Raw genomic sequence first — 17804 nt, 5'->3', positions numbered from 1 at the left:
CTACAGTACAGAGGCATGACTTAAATGAAAGCTTCTGTAAAGTTCCTATGGAGTTCCAACTCCTGATCATTCAAAATTCTTTGCATGAAAAAGATGAGGAAACAAACTGAAGCCTGCAGTTGATAAAGGCACGAACACCTGCCTGGTTGTTTGGTGGTGGATGGGAAAAGGCGAGCCTCTGTGACCCACTCTTCTATGGCTCTGTTTCCTGGCGAACAGCAGGGGCATGCTGGCCTCATAGCCACCACCACGCAGGCTGCTCCAGTCCCTGGGAACCTGGACAAAGTGCCCAACCCACGCATTACCCCAACAGTCCACAAAGCCTCCTACAAGGGAGGAAGCTCTGCCATACACCCACTGGGCACCCACAATTTCCAGGAACCCTGTGCTTCCTAGATCGCAGCACACTCTCCAGAGACTGCCTAGGGTGAACAGAGGATCTCAGCAAAGCAGCACTTCCAAGTACAGGGGTTCCCCTTACCTGTGGGGGATACAGTTCCAAGACCCCCAGTGGATGCCTGAGACTGTGGACAAGCTAGATGTGCTATGGTTGTTCCTATACATACCTCTAATAACGTTTAAATTATAGGCGAGGCATAGTATTAGCACCACTAACAAAAGAGAACAACAACAAATACTATTACAGAATTGCCAGGATCACCACTCTTGTGTGCTGAGGCCATTACTAGGTGCAACAGGGTTATGAAAACACAAGGACTGCAACACTGCATCAGCAGATCTGGTAACCAAGAAGGCTGCTAAGGGACCAACGGGCAGGGCACATTGGACAAAGGGATGAGTCACAACAGAGTGAACCAGCACAAGACTGAATTATGCTACTCAGGAGAGTGCACAATTTAAACTTCAGGCCGGCACCGCGGCTCACTAGCCAATCCTCTGCCTGCGGCGCTGGCACACCGGGTTCTAGTCCCAGCTGGGGCACCAGATTCTGTCCTGGTTGCTCCTCTTCCAGTCCAGCTCTCTGCTGTGGCCCGGGAGTGCAGTGGAGGATGGCCCAAGTGCTTGGGCCCTGCACCCGCATGGGAGACCGGGAGGAGGAGCCTGGCTCCTGGCTTCGTATCGGTGCAGCATGCCGGCTGTAGCGGCCACTTGGGGGGGTGAACCAACATAAAAAGGAAGACCTTTCTCTCTGTCTCTAACTCTGCCTGTCAAAAAAAATTTTTTTTAAACTTCAGAGTTGTTTATTTCTAGAATTTTCCATATAATATTTTCAGACCACAACTGCTTGGACCCCAGAACTGTGGATAACGGGGGATGGGGGAAGGTCGGGGGGCAGGGAAGTACTGTAGCACCATTTGTCACTGCCAGCCCAGGTACAAACGTGTCTCCCCTGAAGTGAGGCTGCTCATCGAGAGAGTAGTGATGCTGCAGTGCCTGCGTATCCCCCCAAGAGGTCCCTTTATCCTGCACCTGCCGGGGAGTACTCACACTTCCTGCAGGTTCGGCAAGTCCTCAAAAACAGCAGGGTCGATCTCAGAGAGCTTGTTGTAACTCAGGTTTCTGGTAAATGGAAAGAAAAAAAAAAGAAGGCATCAATATTTGGCATCAAACTCAAGATTCAGGATATTTTCTCCTATCCTATGCAACCCCAAAAACCCAAGCCCTCTCCCTCCTGAATGCTCAGTCTCATGCACTCTGTTACAGAGCCACTGACACTGAGACTTACAGATACACCCTCCCAGTTGGCATCCACAAGGCACTGGAAGCAGCACTGTCAAAGGCCACATCACCCGAGGCTGGATAAACCCAAATGATTTCAATCAACACTACTTTATGACATAGCAATTTTTAAAGTAAATTTTTAAAGTAATTCTAAGCCGTGCCTTGGAACACAGGCTTTGCACCACAGGAGTCCAAGGCTGTGCTTAGTGGCAATTTTAAAATCAGCGTCTCACTAAAGCACCCACATCACACAGCAGTAAATGAAAAAAGCAAAGGGGAGGGGAGGTTGACCTTGCGTTGTCTACAGCAGTTCTTGCAAGGGATGATTTCTGCACCTTAAGGGACCTTTAGCAATAGCCGGAGATACTTTTTGTTTTTTTTTTGTTTTTTTTTTTTTGGGGGGGGGGTGACAGGTTTACTGGCACTTGGTGGGCAAAAGCCAAGGATGCTATCACAAAAAAGCTAAAGATGCTGTCACAACCGCATCTCTAGCCCCACCACCTACTGGATCCCGAGAGGCAAACATCCAAGAGTGCACAGGTAGCACTTCCCCCTCCCTCCACCAGAGAATTCCCCAGCTCTGAATGTTGACACTGGTACCCACAGACTGAGAAACCTTAGTCTACACAAGCCTAGAAACCGCTCAGATGTACAGTCTAAGTTCCAGGGACTGTTCAGAAAATGAGCACAGATTCTGAGTCCAGGTCATTTGCCGACACAGTATTGCAACCTTCAAGGACTGCATGCTGGGGGTGACAGTCACACAGGAGAAAGGAGACAGCTGAGGGAACGCTCCACTGGTGCCAATCACAGGCCAGGTAAGCCTCCCATGACCAGCGATGGGAGCCGTCTCCACTGTCACAACCGCATCTCTAGCCCCACCACCCACTGGATCCCGAGAGGCAGACAAACAGCAAGCCGGGACGAACTTGGTCCACTGACTAACTCCCAGCACAACCTCAACCCAGGCCAGCTTACCCTTTCTGAAACAGAAGTCACAGAGGTGTGATCTGGACGGGCCCTGACTTCTGGTTTCGCATGGCAACCCCGCTTCCCACCGCTGAAGCCCTTTCTGTGCCGAGGAGCTGAGCAATTTCCATCTCAGTGACCAATGCCATGCACATCACTGCCTACAGCCACTGTAACTAACCAGCAGCCCAAGGCTGCCTCCCAAGTGTCACAGAAGTGGCCGCTATCTCTTAAACTTACTCCGGCAACATTTCAATCAATACTAATCTACAACTGATCGCCATTCCGCTGTGAGCTCAGAGACATTCATCTAAATAAAAGTCAAAGCACACTTGAAACTAATGGTTCATCTGCGTTCATGGCACAGCCTGAATTAAAAGCAATTTGTCGGGAGATTATGTTACCATAAAGATTGAAGGGGGTAATTTTTTAAACCGCATACTGAAGTCAAGTATGAGCTTGTCTGTGCCTCGGGGTATTTATTAATGAGTACACAGACGTCAACCAGTGACACCTGGGGAAAAAAATCCACAAACTGAGACAAGTCCTCCCACGTCAGAAGACGACTAAGACGGGCAAATTTTCTTCTATTTTAAGCAGACTATCATTTTGAAAGGGGGAGAAGTGTGGAAACATTATTTCTGGGCATAAAAATACTGTCAGTTTACAGTAACTACCACTTTTTAATTTAAGATTTATTTTATTTATTTGTAAGGCAGAGTGGGGGTCAGCATTGTGGTACAGTGGGTTAAGTTGCTGTGTATGACACCAGAATCCCATATGAGTGCAAGTCCCAGTTGCTCTGCTTCCCATACAGCTCCCTGCTAATATGCATGGGAAAGTAGAAGATGAACAAGAGCTTGGGTCCCTGCCAGGCTCCTGGCTTCAGCCTGGTCAGTCCTGGATCGCTCATTCTTTGTTTCTCTGTTTCTCCCTCTCTCTAACTCCCTTTCAAGTAAATAAATCTTAAAAGGGAAAAGAAAGGAAAAAAAAAAAAAGAAAGAAAGAAAAGAAAAAGGCAGAGTAACAGAGGGAGAGACAGAGAGAAATTGCCCCATCCACTGGTTGACTCCGCAAATGGCCTCAGTGGCCAGGGCTGAGCCAGGCCAAAGCCAGGAGCCTGGAACTCCATCCGGGTCTCCCATGTGAGTGGCAGGGGCCCAAACACTTGAGCCACCATATACTGCCTTCTTAGGCACACCAGCACACAACTGGAATGGAAGTGGAGCAGCCAGGACACAAACCAGAGCTCTGACATGGGATGACAATGACACAAGTGGTAGCTTAACCTGCTACTCCAGAATGCTGGCAACATTTTTAAATTTAGTTTTAAAATTTACTTGAGAGGCAGACAGACAAAGCCTCCATGCCATCCTCTGGTTCACTCATCAAATGCCCAAGCCAGGATTCAAGAAATAAATCCAGGTTTCCTACATGCGTGGCAGGGATTCAGCTACCTGACCCACCTGCTGCCTCCTGGGGTCTGCACGAACAGGAAGTTGCAAACAGGACTCAAACCCTGGTACCCTGATAGGGGATGCGGGTGTCTTAACCAGAGTGTGTGCTAGGCCAGACACGCACCCTTTAATCAGCACCTTTAAATCATCAAGGGTACTGGGAGAGGGTTTGAGAAATGGAGAAACCATAAAGCCAAGTGCCGAGAAGGGCAAGCAAGCAACACCATCAGGGACCGCATCCTTGCAAAATAAGCTCCTGCCTGCCTGCCTGCCCACCTAAGGCCGCACTGGCACATGGTCTCCAGCAAGGGCCAGGGGAGACCACTCTTCTCTGTCATCCAGAAAAGCTCAACATCTCAATTTTCACATGAAATCTAATTCCTTAAAAATAAACAAAGTCAAAAGTAACCTTGGAGGGGCCCAGGAAAACACCTAGGAGGCTATATTTGGCCTAAAAAGTGCCCGTTTTCACCCTTCTACGTCACTGACTCCTGAGGCTGTTGGGTTCAGGGTGAGTGGCTTGGCTCTGGCTGACAACTGCAGCCAGAGGTGACTCTGGGGCTCTCTGGGTCTTGTGCAATTAGCTGCTGGCTCAGTGTTGAACCATCTGAAAGGGAGTCACCCCTGCTGGTTCCCACCCAGCAGGAGTACACAATCTTCAGCAACTTAGAAAAAAACCATTTCATGTCACAACATCCCTCGGTTTGTCTTTCCTTTAAAGAGCAGACAATGATTAATTAAATTTCAGAAAGTACAAATTCTGCTATTTAGGCAGGGCTTCCTGAGAGAGGCGTGTCCCCCAGGCTGGTGTAATCAAGAAGCTGAGTTTCACTGGGACTTAACACTGCAGCCCCAGCAGGAGCAAGGACCACAATGATGAACACAGGTGCACGTGCAAGGGTCAGGGCACTGCCTGCACGGGCTAACTCTCAGCTCAGGGCACTCTGGGTGATTCCGAGAGGACACAGCACTGTGGCTCACACCCCTTCCCAGAGTTGCTGCCTCTGGACACGGGGCTGCCCTGGAAGCTAAGTCTCACCAGTGAGTGGTCCTGAAACCCGAAACAGGACGCTGGGCCTCAGCTGCTCTAGCAGGAAATGAGGGAAATACTTAACTGCATTCTCCCTGACAAACACAGCATGAAACAAAATTCTCACAGACCCATTTCAGATAGAAAGCTCCCAGCACAAGTAAAATCCATTTGCTAAGGGGCCAGCATTATTGCGCAGGGGTTAACCCGCCATTTCTAACACCAGCACCCCTATCAGAGAGCTAGTTCAAGGCCCAGCTGCTCTACTTCCAATCTACTTCCCTGTTAACGAGCCTAAGAAGGTGGTGGAACACAGTCCAGGCGCCTGGGCTCCTGCCACCCATGTGGGAGATCTGGAAGGAATTCCAGACTCCTGGCTTCAACCTGACTCAGTCCTTGCTGTTGCAGACATTTGGAAAGTCAAGATGTCTCTCTTTGTCTCTCTCTCCCTCTCTGTAGCTCTGCCCTTCAAATAAATAAATGTTTAAAAACATATACATGCACACACAAAACATACCATCTTTGTCTTTTTTTTTTTTTGACAGGCAGAGTGGACAGTGAGAGAGAGAGACAGAGAGAAAGGTCTTCCTTTGCCGTTGGTTCACCCTCCAATGGCCGCCGCGGCCGGCGCGCTGCGGCCGGCGCACCGCGCTGATCCGATGGCAGGAGCCAGGAGCCAGGTGCTTTTCCTGGTCTCCCATGGGGTGCAGGGCCCAAGCACTTGGGCCATCCTCCACTGCACTCCCTGGCCACAGCAGAGGGCTGGCCTGGAAGAGAGGCAACCGGGACAGAATCCGGCGCCCCGACCGGGACTAGAACCCGGTGTGCCGGCGCCGCTAGGCGGAGGATTAGCCTAGTGAGCCGCGGCGCCGGCCATCTTTGTCATTTTTAAGTGCACCGTTCAGCAGCATCAGGGACAGGCACACTGTCCTTGTAGTGTGCTCATAACTGGCATCCCTGTCAAGAACTTTCTCCAAATCCCAAAGGGAAACTGCTGCACCTTTCAACGCTAAGTTCTTACCTTGCTCTGCCCATTTCTGTCACTGTACATTTCCCTACTCCAGGTACCTCCAGAGCAAGAAACACAGCGCATCTGTCTTTCTGTGGCTGGCTTCTCTCCATGCGTATCACCTGTGTTGGTGCCTGTGCTGTACATCGGTGAAGGCTGATGGTACTCCAATGCATCTACGCACCTCATGGTGCTATACTTTTTTTTTTTTTTTTTTTTTTTGACAGGAAGAGTGGACAGTGAGAGAGAGAGAGACAGAGAGAAAGGTCTTCCTTTGCCGTTGGTTCACCCTCCAATGGCTGCCGCGGCCAGCGCGCTGCGGCCGGCGCACCGCGCTGATCCGATGGCAGGAGCCAGGTACGTCTCCTAGTCTCCCATGGGGTGCAGGGCCCAAGCACTTGGGCCATCCTCCACTGCACTCCCTGGCCACAGCAGAGAGCTGGCCTGGAAGAGGGGCAACCAGGACAGAATCTGGCGCTCCGACCGGGACTAGAACCCGGTGTGCCAGCGCCGCAAGGCGGAGGATTAGCCTAGTGAGCCGCGGCGCCGGCCTGCTGCTATACTTTCACACTGCTTCAACCTTTGGCTACTGTGGACGATGCTGCTGTGAACACTGGTGGGTTTTTTTTTTTTTTCTGAACTTTTAAAATAAAATTGAAACAACTTTTTCTCTAAAACTCTTTCATCACTACGCTTACTGACTATTCATTTCTCAATGATTAAGCAAATCCTTATTGGGCCCAAGAGCTTGGCAGAAAGGGGCATGAGCTCCCAGCTCAGTTCCCAAGAGCCATCAAAGGGTTAACCGGGGGACACTTTCATGAGGCTGTTCTTCCAGGTGGCAGCTGACATGCACACAAATCTAAAGCATTTCGCTTATTTCTACCAACACCATCGCCCCTTACCAGGCCTGACATCTCAATGCGTCCTTTGGTGAAGGTTTCAGATTCTCCTGTCAAAACAATTCATCTGTCAGAGGACAGATGCTGTCAAAAGCATTTCTGCACCTTTCAGTAGCGGAGAGGAGAGGAAAGAGACCCCGGGGAATTTAGTTACTGCCAATTGCAGCTTTCATTAAACATTTTGTCAGCCATTGTCATAACACAAATTTCCCCTGTTTGTGCACAAAGGGAGCGCAGAGCACGGAACAATTGAGCCTGGCCATAGACAGTCTCTCTGCTAATCTGCTGAAAGATGACGGTGCGGCCCACCGTTTGCAGAACACACAAGAGGCACCTCTGCAGGGAATAGCTCGGGTTTTATTCAGGCCTGTTGGAAAAACAAACTGCTTAAGGGTGCCCAAAACAACAGTCTGCGTGGTTCCCAACGAGCCCCCCTAGGCTGACCCCACATTATCTGAACAGCCTCAAGTATTTCCACAGCTGAGAAATCAGCCGCTAACCCAACCGGTAGCTACTAGCCAAGGGGCTACCTGTATTGAAACTGAGACAAGGTAAACCATGCTGTATCTAAATCATAATAGTTATTCCTAAATCACGAAATAATCACTATTCACGGGAAATGGACAGAACTCAGGCTCTGAGTTCCCCAAAATTTCTACAGTTCTGTTCAAACAGGTCATGGGGCACAGACACGGATATGAACCTAAGTCCCTCCAGTACACAACGTTCTCAGGCATCATCTCAACGAGGGAAAGGGCCTTGAAAGACCAGGACGACTGAGTTAGCACTGAGCGTAATTCTGTGGGCTTACTGGGTATTCACATAATCTGACCAGCACCTTCCTGGATTACAACCAGAGCCACATATTACAGACTTGGCAAAGGCTCCCTCCTCAAAGCCAGTGAACGATAACTCATTTACTCCTGGGGAGCAGAGGGGTAAGAACCCGCGCCGACCTCTGAGTAAGCCGTGGTGAGAACTAACCCCACTTTGTCATCCCCAAAGCAAGCGCCGGCTCCCGTGGCCGGCGACTTCAGGCATAGCCTCTCGCTGCACAGAGACTGGGGCGCATTCCTCGGGCCCTCAACGTTAACAGGATGATCATTCAAAGTGGAACGAGCCGGTCCTGAGTCTGTGAGGTAGTCTCTAGAGGACTGTTTCAGAATCAGTTGGGTTTCCAAGCTAGCCTATTTCCCATCTTCCCATCCAATCTGGCTTCCAGGCTAGCCCATGGCCCATGAGTCAGCTGGCTGGGCTCCCGGCCAGCTCCCCGTGTGGCACATTTTCAGCTTTGAGATGGGTGAGACACTGAATAGGACTCCTGGACAGGGACACAGAAGGCAGCCCCCAACCCAGCCTCTGGGCAGGGGGCTGGGTGCCCAGGACTGGCCTTGAAACTCCGGCTTCCCTGGGTGCATGGGCTCCAGCTGTCCATCTCCGTCTCAACCCCAGAACTTAGACTGTTTGCTGCCCATTAAGAAGCAGACCACCTGCCTAGGACTAACAGGGAAAAGGTGACTGGTCCTTCCACGACGACCAGGGGTGCGGCTGAGGAAGAACATACGACCCTTCATGGTTCCTTAATCCCCTAAGCTTGCGGGGTGGCTTCTGCAGCATTTTTGCCTTCTGAGCAATCGCACGGAGTACGCATCAAGTCACAATGAAATCAGCACATGATGTTCCCGAGCCCCGCGATGTAAGGTTTTACGAGAAGAAGAGATTTTTTTCTTAATCCTGGAGTATCAGATGTCCTTAGCTTGTTTTCAAGTGCAATGCTTTCCCCCTCGTTAACCAAAACCGGCAACTGAACAGCCTGATAAGCAACATTAGAGGCTTACATGAAAAATGATAAAAGCGCATCCTGAACTGGAAACATCCGTCTGGCATCCTCCCCCAGGCATTCCCGATGCAGGGAAGGGTCTCTACGTACTGCCCCCTACCCCCACCCCGGACTCCAGTAAGCTACGCAGTCCCTTAACGCAGGCTTGGCAAAGAAATGCATTCTGTGAACAATCCAATGAAAACTCACTCGGATCTCCACTTGTCAGCTATATTTCACAGTCAGTTATGAGACAATTATTTCAGTGGTTGAGAATGGCTATGCAAATGCAAGAGGCTTATGACAGGTGACTCGAGAGAGGAGACCAGACACAGCAGCCACAGAAGAATCCATTTTAAAAATCAGCTCTACTGGTCAGCACAGGCCTCCAAACTGCTGAATTCGAATGCTTTAAACTACCTGCCAGATGTCATCCACGCCTGCCTCTCTAACCCTGTAAGGCTTTTGAGTACCTCTCCACCTTCACAGTTCACACAGCTCAGCCTGTCAGAGCTATGTCCTTTCCCCCAGCACCCAACAAATGTCAAAGTCTACAAGCAGTCCTTGAGTGTAAGGCGCACTGTGCTGTGATAAATTCTGCTATCAATCAGGCCAAGACCTCGTCTGCGACCTGAAGGAGACAAACCACACTCCTACTAAGTGACTCCAACCAAAAGCTCTCGCATAGCAAGCAACCTGCAGTGGTAGGCCGGGGGGTGGCTCCTGGGCCAAGGCCAAGCTGGCTGGGGAACGCCCTCACTTGTTTCTTTCTGATTGAACAGGGTTTGCAGAAACCTAAAGTTTCACTGATCAAAAGCTTCAGCTTTTTTGGACAAAAATCCCTGGGCCAGCACTCTCGACGGCAACAATCAGCTATATGCATTTACAAGCATGCCGCTGGCCACACACCTCACCACTCCTTATTGTCTCACCCAGGCCCTCTTTACTCATGGGTAGTATCTGCCTGGCCCCCGTGAGCACCTGGCTTTGTCACCTCCGGTATGGATAACACTGAAGCCAGATGGCAGCCAGAACAGGAAAGTCAGCTGTGATTTAAACAAACAAATAAATAAATAAGGGTTTATCAGCAAATACAAGACCTCAGCTAAGCCTTGAAGAGGACATTTTCCGAGGGAGAATCCTGGGAAATGAGGTCAGACCAGCACAGTAAGGTGTGGAGGGTACAAAGTAAAGCAAACAAACAGGGAGACTAACACATCAGGACCTCCCAGGAAGGCAAGGGGCAGGACAGGAATGGTTGCAGGGAAGTCAAGAGAAGTCGGTCCCACGCTGCCAGGCCCACAACCTACCAGGCAGTGACGTTAAGGCTTCTGTAAATTCTGCAAATCCCCACGCCAGCCCCCTCACGAAGGCTGATCCACAGGGCCAGTAAAGCTGATTTCCATAGGAACAGCACAGCCCCGGCCACTCAAGTTCTGCCCTAAACAGTCAAGAGGGTCAAGACGTTCTCTCACCACCACTGGCAGCACTCAGCACTGACTTCCCACATCACCTCCTTCCCACAGGAGATGCTACCATCGGTTCTTCCTTCCAGCATCTTAGTTTGGCCAGAGAGAGACAAAAGTAGTGAGGTACGAAGCTGTTTTATTATTGTGGCTGCTTCCCCCCAACCATAGCCATCCAGGGCTCAGAGGAGACTGGTACTGGGGACAGGCCCTGCAGCTGGCAGATCCTTGACAAGCAAAAGGACTCTGAGCAGGGGAGAGCTGCTTAGCACAAAGGCAATGTCAGCAGGATGCACCCCAGAGGGAGGAGGGCATAGAGAACGGTGTTGCAAAGACTTGGGGACAGAGAGGGGAGAGGTCTGGTAACTCCAGACTGCCGCTTCTCTGGCTTATCAGCTTGGAAAAGGCATCAAAATACACCCTATCAGACAGCGGAAGGCTCTTCAAGGCCTCCCCAACTGAGGTTTCTGGGTCTCACCCAGTAACACAGCTTAACCTGGCCAGGAGAGTCACGCCATTCCGTGGAACAGAGGGGAACAGCCTCCCAGCCACAGCCGAAGACACAAAGTGCACAGCGGCTCACCCACCCAGATCTGAGGGCACGCACAGCGCTCCCCATCGGCCACCGCTCAGAGGCGAGAGGCTCTCTCCCAGGTAGAGCACAGAGGAGGATCCTCCTCAAATGCACAGCACACTCTCCTGGGGCAGGAAACGGAGACTTCTGCTTCTGGAGTAGGGAAAACAAGTCAAGGAAAAGGCACAGGCAGCCAGAGATGGGTGAGGCTGAGAAAAAGGACACGCAGAATACTAGGCTTGCCAAGGACTCTGTCGAGCCCACCCACGCCCCTCTGGCCACAGATGACCCCTTTCCTGACTCCTCTGCCCCTGCAAGCATCCACTTTCAGGATATGTGCTTCCTAGGGAACCACCAAAGCAAAAGGAAGGGTGCTGCAGGTTGGGTTTGTTTTGTTTGTTTGTTTGTTTTACGATTTATTTATTTACTTAAAAGGCAGAGTTAGAGAGAGGCAGAAAGAGGTCTTCCATCCGCTGGTTCACTCCCTAGATGGCCACAGCTGCACCCATCAGCTTCTTCTGGGTCTCCCACGTGGGTGCAGGGGCCCAGGGACTTGGGCCACCTTCCACTGCCTTCCCAGGCCATTGCAGAGAGCTGGATCTGAAGTGGAGAAAGCGGGACTCCAATCAGCACCCATGTGGAATGCTGCCACTGCAGGCGGCGGCTTTACCCACTAGGCCACAGCACCAGCCCCAAGGTGCTGCAACTTTAAGGCTCATTACAGGGGTCTGCTAATGTGCCTGGGAAACTGTGGAAGATGGCCCATGTCCCTGTCCCCTGGACCCACGTGGGAGAGCCAGAAGAAGCTCCTGGCTTCAGATCAGCTCAGCTCTGGCCGTTGACCACTTGTGAACCAGCGAATGGAAGACCTCTCTCTGTCTCTACCTCTCTCAGTAACTCTTCCAAATAAATTTTTAAAATATTTAAAAAAATAAAAAGATTTATTACCTTTGAGGGTGTGAAGGAAAAGATGCAAACCACCCAAACCTTCACTGACGCTTCTCGGACCACGTGTCATGCAACAGAACTTTTAATGGTGTCAACCCCAGCATAACTACCATCTCCAAGTGTCACTGTGACCCAATTCCTTCTCCAAGGCACCAGAAGCAACCATGCACAGTGTGTGTCACACCCAGAGAACCCCAGGAGGATGCTTTCAAGGAGGAAGGTAACTACGGTAACACGGTCGCATAAAAAGGACCCTTGGTAACAAGAACCGGGCAGCCAAATTCCAAGCCTGCGTTTCTGGAAGAAGGTACAAGCTAGGATTTCACTGGGACAAAGGGATAAGGAAATTCTCTACCTGTGAGTCTCGCTCCTTCAGGAATAAAACATCCCAAACTGTGTGACTTCCTCTGGAGCACAAGAGACAGAGACCGCAACAGCAAAACAAACAAGAACCCCTCCCTCCGGCAGCACCACGATGCGCCCTTCTAAACTCTCGTCCAGGCATCTGCTGCAACCGGGAGAGCATTGAGGTATTTTGTGCCACATTCATCCTCCATTCTGACAAGTCACTCGGACATAACCCAACCAACAAAAGCATTACTACAAAAACCTCGTATTCCAGAAACGAATGCTGGAAGATTTAAAACAAAGCAAGACAAACAAGCAAAGAAACAAGAAACACACAGAAACCTGGGTGGTGACTCACTTCTAGACTTGACGAACAAGGGAATTTCATTGTTGCTTTTAAAGAAAGTATTCAGAAGAGCACTTTTAGGTAAATACCTTCTGGGTCACAATGCAGCAAGATATTAATGAGTGGCCTATCTGTGCCCCCTAAAAGGGAGGAAGAAGGAAATGAAAGTGGATTGCTTTAAACAAATACATCTGTACAAACAACAGCTTACCTTAGCGGTATCAGCCTTTCTTTCCCTACCAGGCACACAAAAATCTTAAGGAAAAAAATGACATGAGTGGGTGTGGCCACCTTCCTGCCCACCAGGAAAGCCCCCAAGTTCCAAGGGCAGGCTCTGCAGGGCCCTATTAACTTCCAATGGAACTCACACGCATCCTTGATTTGTCAACTAAAATCACACCCGCTGCTCAGTAGCTCCTATGCGACATCTTTTTGAGCCCCGGCAAAGCCCAAGCACCCGAAATCTGTAGAGAGCACTAACTCATACATTCACCATGAAGCTCCATTGCACAAGGGTTAAGCATGGGATTCCTTCATACCATTTTCCAGGTTCATCCGCTTTCCTCAGCACTTCAAATGATGAAAATCGCTCTCCAACAGCAAGAGCAGATCCCTGACGTACAATCAGACAAACGAGAAGACCAAACCCAGCCACAGCTTCTCGAGAACACATCGGCTGCGCTGCAAGGAGGCACGCGAGTACCTCTAGCTAAGTTTTCTGAAGATACAGTTTTGAAAGGCCAGCCGTCTGGCCTAATGTTAAGCTGTTGACTTTATTAGCTAGCTTATCGACTCGCAATCTCACTCTGTCCATTTTATGTGTGATGAAATGCTTCGCTGAGGCCAAAAAGGCAACATTTTTCTTTCGACAATTCTAAGACGCCACGAAACACTCTAAACTTAAGAGACCGTCAACTGCACCACTTTCTCTGCCTCTGAGGAGTGGGGGCCGTTTGGATTCCTCTGCTTCTGGCTGCTGAAATGGCTGACAGATGCAAAATCAAGGTTCAGCAACCTCAGAATATTTCATGCATTATTCTACATGCTGCTTTCTGCTATCAGAACATGGAACTAACTTCTTTATCATTGAAATTACACCAACAACCAGACGAAATACATGACTCCCATCCTTGAATCGAGAACGAGCTGTGAAAATGACAGCCAGGCTCAGTACATCCCTTCCCACATCCCCATCTCCCACAGTTTGCAGTTCCAAGTCATTTACTCTCAAGGGACATGTCGTAAAGAATGGATCCTGGCAATAAATGCCACTGGCTAAACTATACTTGAACCCAGTATCCACAGGGTCAGTCTATCTTTTTGAAGGAGATGAAAAGCCCTCCCCAGAATGAATCCTAAATGTCTCCTTTTGACACCCCAGCCTTAGGCAGAAACCTAAGAAACACCTGTGTGTGTTAGAGTCTCCATATCCCCTCTAAGCACCAAGGAGACCTAAGAATCATTCAATTCACAGGACATCTTCACATCGGAGCAGGAAATCAAAGCCAATTGTCACACCAAACCCAGACATCCACGAGGTCAGCCCGGGTAGGCAGCTGCCTATGAATAGCCCGGACCTCTCTGCCCAGCACTTGCTATGTAACGAACAAAGATGCCCAGTCACTCCGTTTTCAAGGTGACGTAAGCTAACCCAAGTTTCAGAGTCTCTGTTCAGCTTGTCCCATGTAAAGTGGCTCCATGACTTCCCTCCAACAAAAGCACACTACCGGGGCGGGGCGGGGTGTGTGTGTATGTGTGTGTGTGCCTTGCTTCTGCATACTTCACACTAGCAAAACTGGCATCAAAGCAGGTAGCTGCTCTAGCCGTCAAGCTGACCGGGGTGTGTGTGTGTGTGTGTGTGTGTGTGTGTCCACACTCCTTACAGGAGTACCTGAGTTGGAGTTCCAGCTCCACTCCTGATCCCAGCTTCCTGCTAACGCACACCCTGAGAGGCAGCAGGTGATGAAAGTCCAAGTAGTTGGGTCCCTGCCACCCATATGGGAGACCTGGACTGAGTTCCCAGTTCCAGTCCAGCCAAGCCCTGGCTGTTGCAGACATCTAGGGAGTGAACAAGAGGAAGGAAGAACTCTGTCAGTCTCTCTCTCTCTCAATTAAGTCTATTTTTTAAACCCAAAAATAAAGTGGGATGGCCTGGGTTCAAGTCCTCATCTAGCTTCCTGATAATATGCACCCTGGAGAAGATGTGGAATGAGCTCCCTGCTCCTGGCTTTGCCCTAGCCCAGCCCTGGCTACTGGAGAGTAAAAGAAGAAATGTGAGATTTCTGTCTTTGTCTTGCAAATTTCATTAATTTTGTAACAATAAATAAACAGAGGTTGGCCCCATGGCGTAGTTGGTTGAGCCTCTGCTTGTGGCACCGGCATCCCATGTGGGCTCCGGTTCTAGTTCCAGCTGCTCCTCTTCTGATCCAGCTCTCTGCTATGGCCTGGGAAAGCAGAAGATGGTCCAAGTCCTTGGGCCCTGCACCCATGTAGGAGACCCAGAAAAAGCTCCTGGCTCCCAGCTTTGGATCGGCCCAGGTCAGGCCACTGCAGCCATTCAGGGAGTGAACCAGTGAATTTAAGATCTTTCTCTGGACCGGCGCTGCAGCTCACTAGGCTAATCCTCCGCCTATGGCGCCGGCACCCCGGGTTCTAGTCCTGTTGGGGCGCCAGATTCTGTCCCGGTTGCTCCTCTTCCAGTCCAGCTCTCTGCTGTGGCCCGGGAAGGCAGTGGAGGATGGCCTAAGTGCTTGGGCCCTGCACCCGCATGGGAGACCAGGAGGAAGCACCTGGCTCCTGGCTTCAGATCGGCACAGCATGCCGGCTGTGGTGGCCATTTGGGGGGTGAACCAATGGAAGGAAGACCTTTCTCTCTGTCTCTCTAACTCTGTCTAAATAAATAAAATTAAAAAAAAAGGTCTTTCTCTGTCTCTTCCCTGTTTGTAATTCTACTGCTCAAATAAGTATTTAAAAATAAATAAATACATAACAAACTGTCATCACCAGCCCTCTCCAGCAAGAGGTAGTTTCTGTCCTATGCCCTGAGATATAGGGGATCAAATAGAAGGGATGGCCTGGGTGCAGGCAATTCACTCAAAAAGGCTGTCAGCTGCTATCAGACTCAATGTGTACTCCAATTATGTCTCCCCAAGCTGGCTTTCCTTTCTCCTCATTCCCCCATGCTCGGTGCTGAAATACGGTCAAAGTAAAGAAAAGATGTGCCAAGTCCAAGACCGGTCCACACGGCCACCAAGCATGACTCCGCAAAACCATGCTGGCAACTCCATTCACTTGCACAAACTCAACTGTGACCAACCAGCCAAAGCAAGCTGAGATTCAGTTAGGCTTAAGCTTGCACAAGCACAAAGAGAACCACCCACTCTCCAACCCAGGGACCGAGTGCAGAAAGCACCTGCACAAACTCGTCAGGGTGGTTTATAAGGTCACGAGCACCTGAGAAAAGATCTTTTATTCCTAGGGGCATGAGACAAATGGTAGGCCTGTCATACTGCTGGTGTCAATATTTATCTAAGGCTTGAGTATTCACGTTGGTACAAACCAGGCAGGCACCTTTTCAATTCACTCATTCACGTAATTTGCCACTACAAAGCCCCAAAACAGAGATTCGTTTACAGCTTGAATTTCTTTTTTTTCCAATTCCATACAGGAGGCTGGCTGCGGGACTCACGGTCTATGTCAGCAATAATCCCGGCAGCTTGAGAATAATGCATCCAATGTATTTCAGAACTACCGGTATCAAATGGCATTGCACCTGAGGACAATACGGAGGTGGGGGAGGGAGACCAAGCGCCTGCCTGCCTCCTTTCCCATGACATGTGCCTTTTCTACACTGGAAATGAGCAAAGCTGAGCCCTTGCAGAATCACGCCCAGGTATTTCTAAGGGTGACTTACACTGCAGGATTAATCCAGCAACCAACACCCAAAAGTATGTGAGGCTGGAAGGAAGGTCCAAACAGCCCTGTTCCCAGTTCTCCTACGCTCTTCCTCCTTCACCCCCTTCCTTCCTCAGTCTCCCCTTCTCCCTTGAAATAAACATTGAATCCCAACTCCCCTTCCCAGGTCAGGAGAAATCATCAGTCCATTATTATCAACTTGAAGAAGCCCCCGGGGACCTCTGACAACAGCTGTGTATCATGGAAATCAGGTTCGCAAATGGATTTCAAGTCTCTTCCCAGCACTCCAAGTCCCCAAATCCCCTCTGTCACCTGGACGTTATCCTGCAGCTCCCTCGGTTGGCACTGCTGGCTTCTCCCACACACTGCAGGGGAAACAGAAGTGCCAGATAAAGACGGCTCTCTCCTGGGATGAATTAAAGAACCTATCTCAAAGCTGTCTCGCAAAGTTGCCGGGCAAGTGACAGCAGACACACTTCTCACGCCAGCTCCACCAACCCTACCCTCTGATTCCATGCACACAATTCTTCCCAACGAGACAGGCGTCCCTCCCCAGCACTGTGGATACCCATCGCAGACTGATAAGCATCGCCACGCTTACAAATCCCAGCAGGCTGCCAAGCACTTCCATTCCCTTCCTAGCAAGTGATGGGTTACAGCACATGATGCACGCGGGGTCTCCAAGGGGCCAACATTCCTGCTTCTGTTCTAAATATGCCTGTGGAGTGCAGGCAGGCCAGGGCTCAGCCCAAAATGGTAGCAGCTGAGGGTGTGGTCAGTTTTATTTTTTTCTTACATAAAAATACACATGACACTTAAAGCGCCCAGTATTTCCTCCTGTACACACAAGTTAATAATTCACAAACCAACTAACTTTCATCAAGGATCAGAAAATTTAAAGGCTGTTTGTGCAAACACTCCTGTTCTTGCTCTGACTTCACAGCTGGTTTATTTAACTGATGGCTTCTGTCGCCATGAAGAGCAGGTAGCGCTTGTGCGGCCACACACACCACAAGCAGGCTCTCGTGACCTCCGGCTTCCAGGGCAACCCAAACTCCTGCTCTTCTTCAGCTTCCCAGATGGAACAGTAGCTTAATTCCAGGAAGGCAAAAACACAGGGCACGCCACAGCGCCAGCCCCTCCACCGCCTCTCATTTTTTTCAGGCGACATTACAACAAGCATGCATGTTGGGGATGGGCTAAGGCCAAAAAGCCTCCTCCAGCACCTGCGACCTGTTGGAGGAGAGGAGGGCTACGACACACAGTCTGTAAGGTTGCTGTGTCAGTTGAAAGAAAGCAGACCTCGGGGTCATGAGCTGGCTGCAAAGCCAGGACTTA

General features: G+C 50.1%; 1 protein-coding gene across 3 annotated transcripts in view; it reads right to left on the bottom strand.

Moving 5' to 3' along the window:
- The window catches only part of LRIG1 (leucine rich repeats and immunoglobulin like domains 1), a 119561-nt gene that overhangs the window by 77605 nt on the left and 24152 nt on the right, over positions 1–17804 (bottom strand). For all 3 annotated transcript variants that reach the window (XM_002713424.5, XM_070050621.1, XM_070050622.1), the window contains exon 2: positions 1450–1521. In XM_002713424.5, coding sequence (XP_002713470.1) covers positions 1450–1521 — 72 coding nt within the window. The remainder of the gene's footprint in view (positions 1–1449; positions 1522–17804) is intronic.

The sequence above is a fragment of the Oryctolagus cuniculus genome, chromosome 10 (genome assembly GCF_964237555.1).
Source record: "Oryctolagus cuniculus chromosome 10, mOryCun1.1, whole genome shotgun sequence".
In the NCBI taxonomy this organism is placed as follows: domain Eukaryota; kingdom Metazoa; phylum Chordata; class Mammalia; order Lagomorpha; family Leporidae; genus Oryctolagus; species Oryctolagus cuniculus.
The sequence above is the reverse complement of the archived record's forward strand: the minus strand, read 5'-3'. Positions and strand labels throughout refer to the sequence as shown.